At 36.8% G+C, this 21783-nt stretch overlaps 2 protein-coding genes across 3 annotated transcripts in view; one reads left to right on the top strand and one right to left on the bottom strand.

Annotated features, from left to right (window-relative positions):
• ITCH (itchy E3 ubiquitin protein ligase) overlaps window positions 1-18971 on the top strand; it is a 123713-nt gene extending 104742 nt beyond the window's left edge. The window contains exons 19-26 of one of the 2 annotated variants that reach the window (XM_082644639.1): window positions 66-225; window positions 535-668; window positions 967-1107; window positions 6683-6803; window positions 7238-7342; window positions 9279-9375; window positions 13244-13316; window positions 15427-18971. In XM_082644639.1, the coding sequence (XP_082500765.1) occupies window positions 66-225; window positions 535-668; window positions 967-1107; window positions 6683-6803; window positions 7238-7342; window positions 9279-9375; window positions 13244-13316; window positions 15427-15526 (931 nt within the window). In that variant the 3' untranslated portion in view covers window positions 15527-18971. The remainder of the gene's footprint in view (window positions 1-65; window positions 226-534; window positions 669-966; window positions 1108-6682; window positions 6804-7237; window positions 7343-9278; window positions 9376-13243; window positions 13317-15426) is intronic. The other variant, XM_082644640.1, reaches the window with a different exon arrangement.
• PIGU (phosphatidylinositol glycan anchor biosynthesis class U) overlaps window positions 1-21783 on the bottom strand; it is a 240873-nt gene that overhangs the window by 79337 nt on the left and 139753 nt on the right. The window lies entirely within an intron of this gene.

Genomic DNA, 21783 nt, shown 5'->3' with positions numbered 1-21783 from the left:
GCTCTTTGATTTATTGGTATGGTTACTTACAAGATTTTTCATCCTAAATTTTCTTTTGATTTCAGAGAATGGTTCTTTCTTTTGTCACATGAGGTGTTGAACCCAATGTATTGCCTGTTTGAATATGCAGGGAAGGATAATTACTGCTTGCAGATAAACCCCGCTTCTTACATCAATCCAGATCACCTGAAATATTTTCGTTTTATTGGCAGGTTTATTGCTATGGTAAGTGCAAGTGGAGAATTGTATTTACTTTGCTAATTCAGCCATACTAAAGCATTGTTTCTTTAACTTTCTCATTTGAAATTTTCTCATCATTAAGATATGTCTAAGATTGGGCTTGTTATATCTGCCCTTTTCCCAGAAATATTCCATAATAGATCATATGACAGGGGAGTTTGTTTTGTTTGTTAGATGAGTTCTTCATTCAAAAAACAAAAACATTCTGAAATACAGTGAGATATAAGATATAAAATCTTTTATATCTTATAAGATACAAAATATCTTAAATGGTATTGTTTTCTTCTTGCATAGGCTCTGTTCCATGGGAAATTCATAGACACAGGTTTTTCTTTGCCATTCTATAAGCGTATCTTGAACAAACCAGTTGGACTCAAGGATTTAGAATCTATTGATCCAGAATTTTACAATTCTCTCATCTGGGTTAAGTAAGTTTGTTTCCTTTTAATTTATCATTGTTGTGTTGGTAATGTATTCAGACTGTAAGCATGTAATTGGTTTACTGAATTTAAATGGTTTACATTAAACCTGTCTCATTATTCAATATGATAAATTTTATAGAAATATCTTAGGCAAAAATGTGATTTTAGAGCATAATGTTCCAGTTTTGTTGTTAATTCCGATGTTACAGTTTAACAATAGTTATTTAAGAACATAGTCCTTTAGTTAAAAAAAAAACTCTTACATGACTGAATTAGTGTAACGATTTTACTTTCATTTGGGCAGAGAAAACAATATTGAGGAATGTGGTTTGGAAATGTATTTTTCCGTCGATAAAGAAATTTTAGGTGAAATCAAGAGTCATGATTTGAAACCCAATGGTGGCAATATTCTTGTAACAGAAGAAAATAAAGAGGAATATATCAGGTAAGAGAGAATGCTCCTTTTGACATAGTTTTTAGCCTTTCTGTTGGACTGTATAGTACGCTGATAATTGCTTAGTAATACTAGTGGACAGTATGTCAAAAAATAATATTTGCCTTTATACTAATTATTATGAGAACTGCTCATGTATTATTAAGGATGCAATACACCACGTCCTACCTTGTAAGTACATTGAGAGAGGAACAAGAAAAGTGCTATGGGAGACATCCTTTCATCTAGCTATAATCATGGAGCAAGAATCTGATGGTATTTAATTTGAGCCTTGATGGTTGGGAAGGATTCAGTTATGTAGAAATAAGAGCAAAAGTTATATGCAGAGATACAGAGGCTGGAAAGCACAAGTCACAAATCGTAAATAGAGAAGAGTTGCCATGGTGCGTGATGCTGTCAGGCAGAATTGGTACCCCATCTGCCATCTCCTGCATTTCAGAAGCCAAGGAAAATGAAGAATCTTTAGCAGATGTTGTGGCTAGTAAGTTATGATAACCCTTAAGAGAACAGTTAAGACAGATTCTTGTGGAGGCAGCAAGGTAGAGGGACTATCCTGCAGGTTAATTCAAACTGTAAACCTTACGAAGAATTAGTCTAGTGGATGCTAATGAGTTTAATCCCCCCCTTTCTGATATATTTCAATTTAACCAGAAATAGGAAGATTTATAAAGTACTAGAAAAGAATTTTGGTCATATAGAACTTTCAGTTTTTCTCCAGAAGTGGGAGTTTTAAGGCTAGAAGCAGTGCTGGATCACTTTTTTTTTTTTTTTTTTTTTTTGTGGTATGCAGGCCTTTCACTGTTGTGGCCAGCACAGGCTCCGGACGTTCAGGCTCAGCGGCCATGGCTCACGGGCCTAGCTGCTCCGAGGCATGTGGGATCTTCCCGGACCAGGGCACAAACCTGTGTCCCCTGCTTCAGCAGGCGGACTCGCAACCACTGCGCCACCAGGGAAGCCCTGGATCACTTTTTTAAATACCAATTCTGTAACTACTATGCCATGTAACATCATGGCATTGAAAAGAATCTCAAATTTATATGCAGATATTTTTGTGGGGAATATTTGAAGATCAGGTAAAATTTTTAAGTAAAAAGATGGTTTTCTTAGTGTAGTCTCTTATGCTTTGCATTAGTTCATACTTTTAGTCTCAAGAGTTATTAGTTCACTGACATATTCTCAACACCAGTTCAGTCAGATGGGGGTGAGATTTCACATAGCTGCTGATTCTTGAGTTCCAGTTTCTGGATCTCTTGCCTGCTTTTCTACTTTTAAAATATTAACATATCCTCTCCACATTTCTTATGATTAATATTTGCATGGTATATTTTCCTCCATCCTTTATTTTCAATCCTTTGTCTTTCTGTTTAAAGTATGTTTCTTAAAAGCAGCATATTCTTAGGTCTTACTACTTTTATCCATTCTGATAATCGTTACTTTTAGCTGCAATTGGTACATTTAAATTTAATGTTATTACTGATATGATTGGACTTAAGCCTGCCACCTTGCTATTTGTTTCTTCTATTTCCCAATTTCTTTTGTTCCTCCTTTCCTGCCCTCTTTTGTATTAATAATTTCTAGTTTTTCTTTTTATATATCTTTGGTTTTCTCTTAGCTATACCTCTTTAATTTTTAGTGACTGCTCTAATGAATATATTCATCCTTAACTTACCACCTTTAATTAATATTATACTAATACATTAATATTATATGTAACATCATAATTTATAATTAATATGCTACTTGTACATTATAAGAGGCTCATAATAGTATAATTCTGTTTATCTCATTTCAGCCATTTGTGCTGTTATCATTTTATTTCTTATGTTTATGACCCCATAATACTATATTCTTGCTTTAAGCAATCAATAGATTTTAAAAGAAATTAGGGAATAATAGTCTTTAATATTTACTCACATTACTATTTCTGGTTCTCTTCATTTCTTTCTGCAGATGCATTTTTTCCATCTGGGATCATTTCTCAGCCTTAAAAACTTCCTTCACCATTTCTATTAGTGTGTGCCTGCTGGCAATAGATTCTCTCAGCTTTTATCCAAAAACATCTGTATGTCATCTTCAGTTTTGAAGGATATGTTCACTAGATTTAGAATTCTAGGTTTATAGGGTTTTTTTTCTCTTTTTTTTTAAACACTTTCTTTCAATAATGTAATTCTGTTATTGTCTTCTATTTTTGATGATATGAGCCACTGTTTCTGTTGTTTTCTGGATGAAATGTATGTTTTTTTCTGTGGCTTTTCAAAGATTTTCTAAAGGTTTTTTTAGCATTTTGCCTTGTATATATGCGCTTTTATGTTCTCCTGATTGATGCCATTTCAGCAGTTAGGGAATATTTTTGTGCTTTTTCTCTGTAGATGTTCCTTTTGCTTCGTTCCCTCTTCCATACTTCAGAGACTTCGGATACATGTATATTTAACCTTTGATATCATCCCAGATGCTGTTTATATTTTTTTCATTTTCTCTATGCTTCAGTTTGGGCCATTTTGATTGATCTGCGTTTGAATTCACTGCCTTTAAGTTCATCCAATTAAATTTTCATTTCAGATATTCTTTTTTTTTTCTTTTCTTTTTTTTTTTGTGGTACGCAGGCCTCTCACTGTTGTGGCCTCTCCCGTTCTGGAGCACAGTCTCCAGACGCGCAGGCTTAGCGGCCATGGCTCACAGGCCCAGCCGCTCCGCAGCATGTGGGATCTTTCCAGACCGGGGCACGAACCCATGTCCCCTGCATCGGCAGGCTGACTCTCAACCACTGCACCACCAGGGAAGCCCTCAGATATTCTTTAATTTCCATTTGCTTCTTTCAAGAGTTTCTGTGTTGAGAATCTTCATCTCTTCATATATTTTGTCCATCTTGTCCTATAAATTAGTTAATACATTTTTAATAGCTTTTAGAAAGTATTTACTAACTTCAGCATTGGGCTATCAGTTGGCCTTATTCTATGGACTTTTTTTTTTTGTTTTTTTTTTGTTTTGCGGTACGTGGACCTCTCACTGTTGTGGCCTCTCCCATTGCGGAGCACAGGCTCCAGACGCGCAGGCCCAGCGGCCATGGCTCACGGGCCCAGCCACTCTGCGGCATGTGGGATCTTCCCGGACTGGGGCACAAACCCGTGTCCCCTGCATCAGCAGGTGGACTCTCAACCACTGCGCCACCAGGGAAGCCCTATTCTATGGACTTTTTTCTCTTATGGGTCACATTTTCCTGCTTCTTTGCCTATGTAGTCATTTTTTATTGTGGATGATACATGGTAGAGACTCTGAGTTCTTTTTTTTTTCCTCCCCTTTGAAAAATATTGAGTTTTGTTTTGACAGGCAGTTAAATTAAGGACAGATCACATTGATTGTGCAGAAGCTTGCTAGAGCTAGTCTACTTCCATTTTGCTTTTAATCCTAAAACATAATGTTTATTCCTAGAACATGGTTCATAGTCCTTACAATGGAAAGCCCAAGGTGTTTTACCATTACCTTGTGAGAATTAAGCTTTAATTCTGTCTCTACAGCCCTAGGTGGCTGCTGAAATTTCTGGTTGGGTCTTTGGCTTTCCAGTTGTTCATTGCACAGGGTTCCTTGGAGTTTCATCATCCTAGACATGTGTACTTAGGAGTGAGCTAAGGAGTTGAAGTGTGTTTCTGTGCAGATTTGGGAGCTCCTTTTCTTTGTCTTCTTTCTTCCAGGGATTTTTCTGTAGCTGCTTTGGCAGTTTTAAGCTCCCACCCTCATGTCTCCTCAACCCAGTAATACTGTTGCTTTTAGTTTGAGTTTCGTTTCCCTGTGCTCTTTGTAAGCTGGGAAGTGCCCTCAAAGGAAGAGCCTGGTAAATGCGGCTCTGCTCCAGTGTGCCAGCTTCCTCCAAGAATCTTGTCCCCACCAGCTTCTGCCTGCCTTTGGTTTCTCTCTGATGCCTTCAGACATTTGTTTTCTGTAATTTGCCCAGTGTTTATAATTATAATCACCCGGAAGATTAGTCCAATACAACCTACACTGCCATTTTCCAAACTTTCAGAGTTTTAATAAACTTTAGGACTTTGGTTGTCTGAAATTGTCATGAAGTAATCAAATGCCTAAAATACATGTTTGTTTGCTTGTTAAAATTGTTAAAATAAATATTCTGTAATAAAACAGCAAGTTTAGGGCCTCCCTGGTGGCGCAGTGGTTGAGAGTCCGCCTGCCGATGCAGGGGATACGGGTTCGTGCCCCGGTCTGGGAGGATCCCATATGCCACGGAGCAGCTGGGCCCGTGAGCCATGGCCGCTGGGCCTGCGCATCCGGAGCCTGTGCTCCGCAACGGGAGAGGCCACAACAGTGAGAGGCCCACATACCGCAAAAAGAAAAAAAAAAAAAAGCAAGTTTGTATTTGATGTGATTTTAACTCTGTTAATGTATCTATGTAGATGAAGATCAGAAGAAAATCTAATATGATTCAATCAATATGTCCAAAAATTTGAGTCAGTCAGTAGAAGTTGAGCACTGAATATTTGACATAAAGGAATTATTGTTCACTTTTTTGGTGTGATGATAGAATTGTAGTTATGTTTTTAAAAAACATAAATAAAAAAATAAAGACGCAGACATAGAGAATGGACCTGAGGACACAGTGGGGGAAGGGGAAGCTGGGACAAAGAGAGAGAGTAGCAGTGACATATATACACTGCCAAACTTAAAATGGATGGCTAGTGGGAAGCTGCTGCGTAGCACAGGGAGATCAGCTAGATGCTTTGTGACGACCTAGAGGGGTGGGATAGGGAGGGTGGAGGGTGGGAGGGAGGCTTTAAAGGTAGGGGGTATGGGGATATATGCATACATATAGCTGATTCACTTAGTTGTACAGCAGAAACTAACACAACATTGTATAGCAATTATTCTCCAATAAAGATGTGAAAAAACAAAAAAAAACCAAGGGCTTCCCTGGTGGCGCAGTGGTTGAGAGTCCGCCTGCCTATGCAGGGGACACGGGTTCGTTCCCCGGTCCGGGAAGATCCCACATACCACAGAGCAGCTGGGCCTGTGAGCCATGGCTGCTGAGCCTGTGTGTCCGGAGCCTGTGCTCCGCAACAAGTGAGGCCACAACAGTGAGAGGCCCGTGTACCGGAAAAAAAAAAAAAAAAAAGAAAAAAAACTTTAAGCTGCTTCAAGAAAGGAATAGCTTATACCCCTGAATCTCCCCCAGCATTTAGCATAGCATTGAGCGTAGCATTGTGCATATTTTAGGTTAAGACCTTAGTTAATGATGAACTAACCTTGAGTTACAGAGATTTTGCATAATAAATTATGCAAATTAAAATAAAATTAAAAGAGACCTCATCTTATAGAAATATATACTGAAATGTTTGTTTAAAATGAAATTATATGCTATCTAGGGTATGGATAGGGGCATAATGAAATAAGATTGGTATTGAAGCTGAGAGATCTGTACATAGGGTTCATTTATTTTACTTATATATATATTTGACACTTTTCATAATAATAAAGTTTTTAAAAATTATTTTTATACTCAGAATTTAAAGGTAAAATCTAAACTTCCTCATAGTTTTTTTTTATATTTATTTACCAGAATGGTAGCTGAATGGAGGTTGTCTCGCGGTGTTGAAGAACAGACACAAGCTTTCTTTGAGGGCTTTAATGAAATTCTTCCCCAGCAGTATCTGCAGTACTTTGATGCAAAGGAATTAGAGGTAATGAGTTGTTCTTTCCTCTGCAGCATGCTGGTAAATAATGCCTTCAGGTGTCTGTTTTCAACTCACTTTACCATCTTTCCAATGGCAATAGTATTTTTTATTCTGGCAGTATGTTTCTGAAGCATCCCCAGTGGTTAAAAGAAGTCCATAATTTATCCAAATATATAAAGTGTTACCAAAAAAAGAAAAGTATTAGAACCTCTGTCCAGTGAGTGACTTAGTATACCTGAATATGTGTATATATGACACCAATCATGGAAACTCAACTTTTACAAGTAATATAGATAAAATTCTTGATACACAGTTTACAAGCCAAAACCTCCTGATTAAATTTTTGAAAGTTGTTTAATATTAGTCTTAACTATGCCTAGCATTTTTATATAGGTTGTACAGTTACCTAAAGAAACCATTTGTCTTTTTCATCCCTAAAGGTTCTTTTATGTGGAATGCAAGAGATTGATTTGAATGACTGGCAAAGACATGCCATCTACCGTCATTACACTAGGACAAGCAAACAAATCATGTGGTTTTGGCAGGTTTGTCTCATTTTCTTTCTTTTGGAAGACATACCGTAATTTTTGTAGATATTGCTTACCACATATGGAAATGAGTCACAGAAAAAGTGTACCAGTATGTTAAGGATCCTCATTCCATTCTATGCATTACAATAAATGAATACCGATTATAACAGCATTCTTTGACTATTGCCAAGTAAGCAACACACACCTTGCACCTTTGCCCAGAGTATAAGACAACCCCAGATAATAATATTCCCCTGCATTTGATCTAAATGCTTTTGGAATTTTGTAGAACTGTCTGAAGTATGGTTTTCATCATTCATATCTCATTAAGAATTATTTAATGTTCAGAAGGTGTAACTTAAGCGAGAGCCTTGGTTTGGAATCATAATGGTGTCTCTTCACAAAATTTCTGCTATAAGCACATGAAAAGTTGCTCAGCATCACTAATCATTAGAGAAGTGGAAATCAAAACCACAGTGAGACATATACCCATTAAAACGTGGCTTTTATAAAAAAAAAAAGAAATAATCATCCTTGGTGCGGATGTGGAGAAATTGGAACTCTCCTGCATTGCTGCTGGCAATATAAAATGGTACACCACTGTGGAAAACAGTTTGGTGGTTCCTCAAAACGTTAAACATAGAATTAATATGGTCTAGCAATTATACTCCTAGGTATACGCAAAAGAATTGAAAGCAGGGACTCAAACAGATACTTGTATAACTATGTTCATATCAGCATTATTCACATTAGCCAAAAGGTGGAAGCAACCTAAAATGTCTATCAAAAGATGATTAGATAAACCAAATGTGGTGTATATATATATATATATGTATATATATATATACATACATACAGTGGAATATTGTCCAACCTTAAGAAGAAAGGGAATTCTGACATAGGCTACAACATGGATGAACCTTAAGGATATTATACTAAGTGATATCAGCCAGGCACAAAAGGACAAATATTGTATGATTCCACTTATATGAGGTATCTAGAATAAACAAATTTATAGACAGAAAGTAGAATAAAGGTTACCAGGGACTGGGGAGAAGGGAGGCAGAAGCAAGGAGATAAGTTTAATGAAATGAGTTTTTGTTTGATACAATAAAAAAGTTCTGTAAATAGTGGTGATGGTTATACAACAGTGTGAATGTACTTAATGCCATTGAATTGTACACTTAAAATGGGAAATTTTTATGTTAATGTATATTTAACCACAGTAAAAAAAAAATGTTAATGCCTTCTAATTATGTAAAGAAATTTATGTAAAGAAATTCATAAGAAGCTGAGGTGACTGGGCTTCTGTAACAAATACAATTAGTACAGGAGGATAAAAATTCTTTACCAAAAAAAATTTGGCTGAGACAAAATTCTTGTGCTACAGGCTAGAAAGCATTCTCTAGACACTTAATGTTTTGAGTCAGAATTGTAGGAGTTAAAAGCCACATAATTCTGGCAACACATAGCTACACCAAAACATAAAGAACGCTGAGGGAAGAACATTACTGGGATGTATCTTGGTCAGAATTTATGAGCTTGATTTCATTTGTTCATAAAACCAAAAAGTCTGTTCTGACTCAACCTCTGTGTCCTTTGTAATAACCACATGAATTTCTATAGGACAGGCAGATCTAGAGGGAAAAGGAGGGGTGCCCTAGAAGAGCTGATCTTGAGACTGCATGAGTAAGGAGCTCTTGGGCCCAGGGCACTCTCCTTTTTCTGTTTCCCTATAAGGATGTGGTACTAGGATTGGTATAGGGGAGGGTTGATAGGGCTTTTGACAAACATGGAGAAGCTCTACCATCCACAGTGGTGGGTTCAGTTATTTTCCAGTGCATCTGACACTGGGAGTTTGGTTAAGATTTGAAATGATTTTTTTCTTTCTTGTTTAGTATTCTGAACATCACATATGACCTATGTATCTCTTTAAATGTGCTTTTAACAGTTTGTTAAAGAAATCGATAATGAGAAGAGAATGAGACTTTTGCAGTTTGTTACTGGAACCTGCCGATTGCCAGTTGGAGGATTTGCTGACCTCATGGGTATGACTACAGGATCACTTTTCCTATAAAGAAAATTGTTTATCACACTGCTGTTATGTTAATGTGTATACAGTGTATCAAATAACAAAGACAAGTATATTTTCTTGACACAGTTAACCTGGATTTGTATCAACTTTTAAATCACTTTATAATCCTTATCTGTAGAAGTTTTTAACTCTTAGGCTAGACCCCACGTTTTAACTCAGTAGGATAATGGTCTTCTGTATATGTAGATCTGTTTCTTCATTGAGTCATATGGCAAACATTTCAGTGTCTCCTATGAGAGACACTACTATTGTTTGTATTATATTTTAGTGACTTGTTTACCACTTTTCCCTGTTATACCTGGAGCTCCTTGAGATATAGATCCATATCTTCATCTTTTTATTTCTAGTGCCTAGTACAGTGCCTGTCACATAATAATCACTGATTAAATTGTATGTTATTTTGAAATGAATGACCTTAAGAATATTTATTTTGTGACTAAATGAGTAAATTCAAGTCTTTCTTTAACACCAGCACTATGCAAGTACCACGAGAGGATCGAAGTTGTGATCCCTAAGTCTGTTTCAGCTGGAGAAGAGAGAGACAGAATTAAAGAATTAAAGAATTAAATAGGCAGTTCTGGATACAGTGTGTGGAACCAGCTCAAGACTTTAAAAGCCAGACCAAAAGAATTTGGACATTTCTTAGGGTTTTGGAAGCTATGGGAACTTTTTGAAGACAGGTGAACTTGCTGAAGCTGCCTTTTAGGAAGATTTGATAGTAAGGTATAGCATGCAGATGGAAGAGCCTGGAAATAGGAAGAATGATTAGAGCAATGATAAGAACCTGATCTTAGGAGATAAAATACGGATGGAAAAGAAGAGAGAAATGCTAGAGAAGTTCCAAAGGTAGAAATAGGACTTGATTAGAAAACGAAATATAAAGGAAGAATGTTTACCATGTTATGAAACATGGAGAAGTTGTGAAGTGTAAAGAATCTGCTGAGTTTAAGGTGACTATCAGGCAACCAAGTAGAAAATCTCAGTGAGGGGACAGCTTTACGGGTGTTGTTAAAGCACGAGTTTAGAGGTAAGAGTAGAGAGAGAAAGTAGACTCATAAGAGCAATGAAACAGTGACATTTGAAGCTGTGAGAATGGATGGGCTTATACAGAAATAGAATACAGAAAAGAGTATAGAGAGCTGATGCTTAGAAACATTTAGGGGTGAGACATGACTAGCCTAGAGACAGACTTAAAGGAGAGGCCAGAGAATAAATATTTTAGTCTCTCCGAAGCAATATAGAAGGGAAGTTTTTATCTAGCACTACAGAGAAGGAAGTCTCAAAAAGGATAACTTGTAAGTCCTTTGAGAATGCTCTGTAGTTTGAAAAAGAGAAACCATGGTGGTGGTTGGAGAGGTAAGGAATAGTGACCAAAATGAAGAAAAAACTGGTACAAGCTTCTCAGTATAAACTGGAAATCTGATTATTAAAAAAACAAGAACTAGGTCTTCTCTTGGGAATAATACTTGGGGTTGGATGGAGCAGTCTAAAGCAACACAAAAGGATACCTGTGGAAGACAGACAGTGAGATTGTGGTTCATCAAATTTTAGAGGACATTGGTTTAACCTTCCTTCCACCCAATGTAGGAAAAGAAAGTTGTAAGAGTGATGTATATAACAATTTAATCTGGTGGTTCTTGACCTTATCAGATCTAATATCCCATTTTTTTTAACATATTTATAATATCCTCACGGAATGAAGTTGGTAGATGTGAAATAATGTATCTACAATCTCCAAAAAATACAGATACATAACACTAACTGTAATATAAAGAAGAAAAATTTTTAAAATGATTTATAAAGAAATAATATTTATTTCAATACATGTACGTTTGGGAAAAACTCTATTAGAAGACACAAAATGTTGTTCCTATTTAGAAGAAAAGATTTGGGCTTAAGAGAAGGTCAGAAGCCCTTCTGTATAAGAATCACTGGAATATGAAAGAACAGATAGAAAAGGTAAGAAATAATAAATAGACTTAAATAAATATAAGAAAAAGAGGGAAATAACCTAAGTGAATTAAGGATAATATCCCTGCCAGAATAAATTATAGCTGATCAAAGTAGAGAAAAATGAGGTAGATCTTATTTCAAAGTGTAGTGTCTAATCATGAAATTCCATTATAGGCCAAGGCTCTGATATGTACAAAAGCCTCAGAGACCTTTTTAAAGTTGAAATAGGCTGAAAAATAGGAAAAGAGGTGCAAGAGTCTATCTGAAAGTTGTTTCGTTTAGGGACAGTGTCAGAGTAAGATTGAAAACAACAGGCAACCTGAAATTAACTTCAGTATATAATGTTTACAACATGATGTCTTACAATTCCATAAAATTTTAGAAAGCATCCAGGGTAATAGTATTGATAATATGACATATTTGTACAATAGTCTTTATCAATGAAATTCACTAAAATCCTTCATTTCATATTTCTCTGCTATTTTATTTTATTTTATTTTTTAAATTTTTATTTTTGTCTACGTTGGGTCTTCCTTGCTGTGTGCGGGCTTTCTGTAGTTGCAGTGAGCGGGGGCTTCTCTTTGTTGAGGTGCATGGGCTTCTCATTGCAGTGGCTTCTCTTGTTGTGGAGCACGGGCCCTAGAGCACATGGGCTTCAGTAGTTATGGCATGTGGGCTAAGTAGTTGTGCTTTGCGGGCTCTAGAGCCCAGGCTCAGTAGTTGTGGTGCAGGGCTTAGTTGCTTCATGGCATGTGGTACCTTCCTGGACCTGGGCTCAAATCCATCTCCCCTGCATTGGCAGGCGGATTCTTAACCACTACGCCACCAGGGAAGTCCCTCTCTGCTATGTTAATATTTGATTCTAAGTCTATTAAGAGCAATCCAGACTCTACTATTACATACTAATTAGCACTATTAAATGAAACTTTCCATCTCTGTGGTTAGAAATGCTGTAATATATTGAGAGAATGTGCCAGTACATAAACCATTTAATAATTTCAAGCTTAATTATTTAATAATTTTAACTATCCTTTTTCATAATGACCATATCCTATGTTACTGGGCTTTTCGCATAACTACTTGTGAAAACACTTCAATGTGATTAGATACAAAAGTACTACCACTTTATATTTGTACTGGGTTTAGTCAGGTGGAACATGAGAAAGTTCTTTGGGTATGACTATCTTACATATGGCAAAACAATAAGTGTGCCTGGCCCCTTCTTATTTAAAAGTCCAGTAGTACTACCAGTCCTTATGACCACCAGTAAATGCTTCTTAGGGAGCAGTAGTGACCTTTTTAGAAAACCAGTGCTTAAAGATAACCATTAACAGCTGACTCCAACACAAGGTAAATGAGAGGCAAGAATGGGTTGTTAAGTGTGTAAGGGTCTGCCCTATAGGACCTATAGGCACAAGCATTGTTAATATTGAATTCACTAGGTTGTTTACATTTTCTAAAGTTTTAACAATTTTCTATTTAAATCAAGTTTTGTAAGACAGTGAGCTGTAGTTTCCCTATTGTGTTTAAAACTAAAATTAAGCTTTTTATGTGTTCTGTTCTTATGTGAGGTATTATTAATTTATAGCATTCTGTTATTCTGGCTAAGGAATACTAGATAAAAGTGCATTTTCTCCTCTTGGGCATACATTAACAATGTGGTTCTCAAACTCTAGCTCTCAATCAGATGTTAAAACACTATTGCTGAGCCTCACCCCCAGAGTTCTTGATTCAATTCAGTAGGCTTGGGTTAGGGCCTGTGGATTTGTGATTCTTAACAAGTTCCCTGGTGATGCTGATGCAGCTGGATTGGGGATAACAATTTGAGAACCATTGCACTATCAAACTGTTGATGATTTCACTTTTAGGGAGCAATGGGCCACAGAAATTCTGCATTGAAAAAGTTGGGAAAGAAAATTGGTTGCCTAGAAGTCATACCTGGTAAGTAAAATCAGAAAGATTCAGTTATATGTATAACTGAATCACTTTGCTGTACACCTCAAACTAACACAAAATTGTTAATCAACTATACTTCAAAATAAAAGAAAAAAAAGTGTAGAAAATAGCCTTTTCTCATTTATCCTGTATATACTAAAATGTGTTAGAAATTAGAAATGGAATACTTTGCCCATGGTATTGAATTATTTTTAATAGCTTTAGTGAGACATAATTTATGTAACAAAAAACTTACCCATTTTAATTCAGTGATATTTAGTAGATTTTCAGAAAAGTAACCATCACTATAATCTAGTTTTAGAGTATTTCCTTCACCCCAAAACAATCCCTGTTGCCATTAACAGTCAATCCCTCCCCCGACCCCGAATTTTTTTTTTGAAATGTGATATTTAGAAAACTTAACTTTTCTCTGTAGGCAGAGGAAGAAATCAAGTCTAGATAGCTGTAGGGAGAGCTACTCTAACATGGTGACAGAAATGCTATTTTCTCATTATAAACGTAGTTTAACCACATTTCCAAAAATGTACAAAACTAAAAACAAACCCTAATCTTAACTCTAATACAATATATTGGAATTCAACCTAATGTCAACAATAGTTGAACTTTATTTTGTGGGACATTTCATTGGTCATATATATACCTTGCGGGATGTTTGTTTATTTTCCCTATCTACCCTTTTTATTTGTTTTATTGTTTGCTCCTTTGTATTTTCATACATGTGGCTTTTTAAAAATAACAGCTTGGCATGTTTGTTGAAAATCAGTTGACCTTAAATACATGGGTTTATTTCTGGGTTCTCAATTCTATTCCATTGATCTATATGTCTGTCCTTAATGGCAGTAACATTGTCTTGATTACTGTATCAGTGAGTTTTGAAATTAAGTATGCATTCTCCAACTTTTTCAAGATTGTTTCTGCTCTTCTGGGTTCTTTGGATTTCCATATGAATTATAAGATCAGCTTGTCCATTTCTGCAAAGAGGTCAGCTGGGATTTTGATGTGAATTGCTTTGATCAGTTTGGGGGAGTAAGGTCATTTTAACAGTATTAAGTCTTCTGATCCATGAATATCAGGTGTCTTTCCATTTGTTTAGGTATTTAACTTATTTCAGCAATGTTTTGTGGTTTTCATTACACAAGCCCTGCATTTCTTCTGATAAATTTATTCCTAAGTATTTTTTTCTCTTTGAAGCTATTATAAATGGAATTGTTCTCTTAATTTCATTTCAGATTATTCATTGCTAGTATATCAAAATACAATTGATTTTTTTACATTCATCTTGTACACATATATTTTGATTTGATCTTTTCTCCCTTTTTTTAAACTTGGAACAGATTGTGCCATTACATTATTGTGAATAGCTTATCTCAGTCACACATGAAAACCAGCCTCATTACTTTTTCAAGTTCCGTGTTTCCATTTGTTCATTTCCATAACCATAAATTTATTTTCCTTTTGTGGATAGCATTATTTCGTCTGTTGCCAAACATCTACCAGCACCTTATCCTATAAATATAGCAGAGGGCCAAGGCTTTAGGGCAGATTCACTACCTGTTACCTTGTGAAGGTGTTCTTAATATGGCCCAAAATTAGAAGATGCCTTTAAAAACTCACAGCTAAGAATATATTGGACAGAGAAATTCAGTCAGACGAACATATTAGATATTAGAGCCGAAAACTGTTTTATTCTTAATGGGGTTTACTTAAAACCTTTTGATAAGAGACCTATGACTCACAAAGCCTGAAGTATTTACTGTCTAGCCCTTTACAGCAAAAGTTTGCTGACCACGTATAGATTAGGGTGGATGGGAAAGCTTGAGAGGAGTAACATTTTACTGAGTACCTGCTGAGCACCAGTACTGTGCTATATATATGCTTGTTTATTCTTCACTCTATCCCGAGAGATAAATATTGTTATTCCCATTTTACCAAAGAAAAAACCAAGACTCAGAAAAGTAAAAAACACCTGCTCAGGGGCCCAGTGACAGAGCTGGGATTTGAACCTAATTTTGCCTGGCTTTAAAACACATTGTTACACTGCCCATATGATTCTTAATATATTTCCTTTTCTCAAGCTAACAATTCTTACTTTTAGTTTTAACCGCCTGGACCTGCCACCCTACAAGAGCTATGAGCAACTGAAGGAAAAGCTGTTATTTGCTATTGAAGAAACAGAAGGATTTGGACAAGAGTGACTTCGGAGAGCTTGCACCACCAAAGGACAAGAACTTATTTGCAATGTTTGTCCTTTTCCTTCTTTGCCTATTGCACATCTTGTAAAATTGGACTGTGACTGTTTAGAGAGTTACCTTGAGTGTAAGTAAATTAATGTTATCTTTGAGATTTATCTCCCAGTGATTCTGGATTTCTTCTCAATGTTCCAGAACTCAGATCTGCAAATGACTAGTCAAAACCGTACTTAACATGGAATTAACACAACAATGAAATCTGCCTTGTCTTATTCCACTAGATTGTTTCCTTAACAAAAATTTTGTATATGTGTATCAGAAGTCTCATTTGGGAGTAGGGTTTTTTCTTTTAGAGATTCTGAAAATATGCAGGGAAGTCCCTTGGTAACTAAAATAGGTAAGATCTTCCTGTTAAGCCTCATGGTAAGAGGTATTTGTTTAAAATAGCCCAGCTTCTGGGGATGTGAGCAAACTTCTGGGTTGTGCTCTCCCTCTTATTTCAGCCTGGCTTGACTGTTGTTTTTCCTTTCCGGAGCATGAAATCCATGCATCATTTTGATGTTATCTCTAGAAAGGAGAGATGTGAGACTCTTGTATCTCTCTACAAAGTAGTTTTGTTAATTTGAATTCAGAGAGAAGTTGGTCCCAGCCTGCAAATGACTGCATAACTCTCTTCATTTGGAAGTTTGTTTTAATTGCCTTGCAAATACTAAACTTCACAAACAATATTAACACTATGCTTCCTTCACTGTCTGTATAAAAAAGTTAACCTAGAATTGGAATTAATTTAGCTGAATTCTTTGAAGGCCATCAACAATTTTTATATGTTCCTGTATATTAATTGCATCTTTATAATTTTATCATAATCCAACAACTTCAGTTACATTTAATTATTGCTAAGGAGTTCAAGTTATAACTAGAGTGCTTTCTAAATCAAGTAGAGGTCAATGAAACATCCTGTAAAATTACATTTTCATTAGGGAGGGAGAGCTGTGGTACTGGCTAAAAAGAAGGGAGTAATACGTTTATTTGCAATACATTTCTAGTAACCACAGAAATGTATTCTGTATGTGAATTAAAACTTTTTAAATTGATAATTTCTCTGACACCTGTTAGAGTAGTTATTTCCATTCTTTCCCTTGTCCTGATCTGGATGTTCTGTTCACCTCTAAAAATTTTAACAGGTTTTCCCCATGACTGTTAGATTGCTCTGTTAGTAACTGATTAATGAATGCACTTTGACTTTCTCTGTGGGAATTTTTTTAACTTAGCCTTCTTAGACTCTGTCAAGATGACAGCTGTCAGAGGTTTGACTTTATGGACAGTGGGAGGAAGCCGAAGCCAGCTGAGTGCCTATCATAGCTGAACCCTGAGGACAGCCTCATAGCTCATGAGATAGGAACTTTGGCAGGTTTCAGTACCATAGCATGAACAAATAGCATTGAGCCAAAAATCAGCAGAGAATAGCAAACCCCTGTTGTACATGGAAAGAAAACGGGGGGTTTTGTCCCTAACTACTCTTCCATCTTGGAAAAACAACAAAAACACTTTGCAACTTGTGTATCTGTACTCTAAAACACTGCCATCATAAAGCATACTTACGTGAGTGAAAGGGTTGCCTCATCCAGAAATTGTTAGTGTAAAGGGAGAGATTCGGCTCCCCCCAAATCCTATCTTTATTTTGATTTTATTCTCCTTACTCTAGGAAATGTAGTACAGTCTCTAAGCCCTAGTTGTTTTCAAAGTAGTGACTCTGCCTTTTTGTTGGTAGGGGGCAAAAAATTCTTGCTTTATCTTACAGAGCGAATGTCTGCCAACTACCCATTCGTTATATATAAGTCTGAATTTTGGTAATATATGGCTATGGAGATTAAGCCTTCTATAAAGACTTCCTATTGAGGTGAATGCTTACATTGAAATGTAGTTACCTACAATATTTACTAGAGATTTATGAGATTAAATTAAGAGATAATGTAAGAAAGTAGACTTTTTTTGTTCTACATAATGCTTGATGATTCATTTAGGGACCTAGAAATATTGTTCAAAAATGTATAAATATCCAAAAGGCTTTCTGCCCTATATTTTTAAAATACAGAATAGTTATATTTGAAGTAGTCCTGGCCCTAGTTCTATAGGGCTTGGCTATTTAATATTTTTATGGAAGAAACGTTTAGTTCTGGAAAAGGTAAATGCTTGTATATATTTTTGCAGCCTGGGATCTCCCTTACTCCATTTCTTCCTTTAATTTAAATGGCCACATGTATATGTCTTTCCCTGCTGTGTTAGGAAAATGGGGGCTGGATATCCCAAGAATCAGAGGTTATATAAAAATACTGCAAATAGACAGCAGACATAAATATCTACCAAATACTATCTTAAATTTTGGTCCAAATTGATCATTTGGAAATAGATTTATTGTAAGTGTTTAATTAGAGCGATTTCTTAAATCTGAACTAAATTGCTTTTTAGAGTCCTTTTTTCTTTGTAAGCATTGTAAATGCTAATAAATCCTGTTAATTTTTTTACTGCATGTTATGTTGAAATAAAAACAAAGTAAAATGAGCAATTGCCTTATTCTTCTGCTCTTTTGGGAGGTTGGGGAAGGCAGCATTTCACATAATCTGGGTCTGGAGGGAAGGACCTCACTTGTTTCATCAAATAGAGTGATTTAAAACTGGTCCAGCCGCTCATAATAATGAATTACTGCTCTGTCTTTTATGATCTTATATCAGAGTGCAGAAGAATGTAATTTCGTAAGACTTACAATAACTCTATTTAAAAATCAGGTACTAGTTTTTCATCAGGAGATTGACATACCAATGTCAATTCATCTGAAATTTTAGTGAAACATGACTCACCTGCCCAAAGAGGTCTCATCCTAAATGAACTATTTCAGTCAAACCCACTCTGCCACTTTTTATTTACCTGGTTAATAATCTGAAATGTTATTAGGGATGACTCATGGAATTAGACTTCTCTATTTTTATATCCCTCCTTGTTTTGGATGTAACTCCATCCTTTTAAACTCCTTTAGGTTAACTACTTCTATTTAATATTATTGGTATCTCCAGCCCCCCTCATTTTTTTGTTTTTCTTTTAGAGTTATTTACAAAATTATTTGTATATATGCTATGCTTTCATTAACCAAAAATGGAATGGCAGCACTGGATTGTATATTATTGTATTGGAGTTCCTTTGTTTTCTTGAACTGTAATTTCAAACACTCAGGTAACTTTACAAATACCACAAGGAGTGAAGTGCTCTTATAAAGGTCCTGCAGGGGGCTGCCTCACTTGCATTTCCCTAAAAGTTGTAAGACTGTTTACAATTAAACTTTTTGGTCCTTCATTTGCACACTTTTCTTTTAGTCTTGAGTAAGGTTTTCCCCACTTGCAGGGAAGCCTTCTATGTGAACAGGTCATATAGATTTCTGCCCCTCTGCTTTTGTAAGTGAGCAGGTTACAGCCTGTCTTGTACTGTGGAGTAGATAGGAAAAAATCTAGGAAGACTCAGGTGAGACTGTATTTAGTGCCTATGTTGAAGAGAACCAAGATGAAGACATCTCCTTTTCTGGGACAACCAAGGGTTTCCCTAAGACAGGATCCCAGCCATAGGTGCTCAATTGAGAATTACCAGCTGGCTACCAAGACCTTTTCTTATTAGGAAACCAAGTGATCATGCTCTTATTTAAAATAGATCCAGGGGAAAGATGCTAAGGGAAGTGGGGTTTTTTTAATATTCTGATCTAACAGTGACTGGAGGACAGGTTCCTTCCAGATCTGCAAAGTAGGCCCTATCCTGTTTATTCTGTCCTATATAAGCAGCTAGAAAGCTCTAGTTTTCAGCGTGGCTAAAAAAAAGAGGGAAGACATGTTCCCCACAGCATGAGGAAATCTTCCATGGGAAAGTAAGTAGTTACTTTTACTGACCATTTGGCTGTCCAGCCCCAAACCCTATAAAGCATCAAACTGGGACTCAGCTCTGACTGACTGGCTGCTATTCTCTGGACTTTCAGGACGAGTGTCTCACAGTGTGTAACTCCAGAACAGAAGCTGCCGTCACTTGCAGCTCATTTCATTGGTCAATTCCCATATGTCTGTCGGGCTCCTTTGTGGTCAGGACATTTAGGGGAAAGGTCCACGGGAATCTTCCAGGTCTGCACTGGAGACCTAGAAGGACAGTATTGGTCCCTTATGAACAGGTTCCCATTGAGCAGAGATGCTGTGGGCAGGAGGGTTTCCTCAAAGAAACTCACAGGGAAGGACACTGAGAATTTTCAGGCATACCTGCAGATCGCTGAAAATAGCCATGCTGGTATTTTCCTCATTTCTAATTCAGACCTCTTCTATTTATCTTCTCTATCCTAGCGACCAATATCACACCTATATTTACTTAGTCCAGGACAACTGTCAACATTTATTACTATGTCCCAGACACTTAGATATGCTACATGCACTGTCAGTCTTCCTGGTCACTTTCAGAGAGGAATGATTATCTCTATTTTATAGAATAGAAAATAGGCTCAACGTAATTGAGTAACTTGAAGTGTCCACAGCTATTAAGTGGCAAGAGTGCAAATTGGAATCCAGGACTGTCTGATTCCAAAGACTGCGTGCTTAAACGTTTTGCTGTACTGCTAACTCACAACCAGTTCAGCTGTTCCATAACCAGTTCAGCTGTTCCATCTAATTGGTCTCCAAATCCTATCAAATCCACTTCCAAAACTTTTTTTTTTTTTTTTTTCCCCCCGGTACGCGGGCCTCTCACTGTTGTGGCCTCTCCCGTTGTGGAGCACAGGCTCCGGACTCACAGGCTCAGTGGCCATGGCTCACGGGCCCAGCCGCTCTGTGGCATGTGGGATCTTCCCGGACCAGGGCACGAACCTGTGTCCCCTGCATCGGCAGGCGGACTCTCAACCACTGAGCCACCAGGGAAGCCCCAAAACTTTTGAATCACTTCTTTCGGAGCTGCCCGCATTACCACAGCCCACGTCCATCATCCCTACCATGGTTGACTGTAGCAACTTCTTGTCATTGCCTCCGTTCTCTCCAGTCCATCTGTGCTGCCTCAGAATGATTTGTGGAAGAGTTGTCTCATGGTTCTCCCCTCTTAAAATATTACAGTGGTTCCTCCACTGCCACAGAATAAACTCCAAAACTCATAAGCCTGTCACTCAAGGCCCTGACTACTTCCAACTCCTCAATTCTTATTCTGGTTCCAGTCACATGAACTTTTTGCTTTTGTGATTGTGATCTTGTTCAATTCATTCACCCCCTCTCAGTCTGTTCCTCCATATGTAAGATGGTGGTGATGATCATCCTGTGCTTATCTCCCAGGTTATTTTGAGGTCCAGTCACTGCAGCCCTTCTTCCCCTTGCTAAACACTTTTATAATGTTTCCAGATTCAATAATCATTTCTTTGTATCCAATCCTTTTTTTTAAACTTTACTTTGAAATAATTTTAGACTTATAGAGCTGTTGCAAAAAAATAGTATAGTACAGGGAACTCCTGCACACACTTCACCCAGCTTTCCCCAATGTTAACATCCCATATAACTTGGTACAATTATGAAAACTTGACATTGGTAAAATGACACTAAACTACAACCTTATACAGGTATCACCAGTTTTCCCACCAGTGTCGTTTTTTCAGTCTCTTCCAATCTGTGACAGTTCCTCATTCAGACCTTGACATTTTTTGAAGAGTATTGATCTGGCACCTTGTAGAATGTCCTAATATTGGTTAATGTTTTCTTATGGTTAAGGCCATGGATTTCTTTTTGTGAAAAACACCATAGAGGTGGTGTGCCCTTGGTGCATGATATCAGAGGGCACATATCAATATCCCATTACCAGTTATGTTAACCTTGATCCTCTGGTTAAGATGGTGCCTGCCAGGTTTCCTCACTGTAAAGTCACTATTCAATCCTCTTAATATGCAGATGCCCCTAGAAGGAAAACCAGATCCTCCCCCAATTGAAAGAGGCTACAGTGGAATGAATTTTTGGAGATCATCTGCGTTGAATTCAGCAAGATCCAGTGCCTCAAAGAAACACTGTAAGCTGAGGCTAACTAATTAGCAAATTATTTCCTGCTAGAGAACCCATAAATTTTTGTGGAAAACGGAACAACATAGTGTTGCGATAAAAATAGAAGTGAGGTGGTTTTTTTCCCTCTCCTGAGAACAAGGAAAGTAAAGGGAACAGTGAACAGGCTGGAGAAGAAAACATAACCTGGCCTGAAAGTGTTAATCACTCCTTGCT

Source organism: Mesoplodon mirus (assembly GCF_964341445.2).
Source record: "Mesoplodon mirus genome assembly, chromosome: 15".
In the NCBI taxonomy this organism is placed as follows: domain Eukaryota; kingdom Metazoa; phylum Chordata; class Mammalia; order Artiodactyla; family Ziphiidae; genus Mesoplodon; species Mesoplodon mirus.
This window is presented reverse-complemented; position numbering and strand designations above follow the sequence as displayed.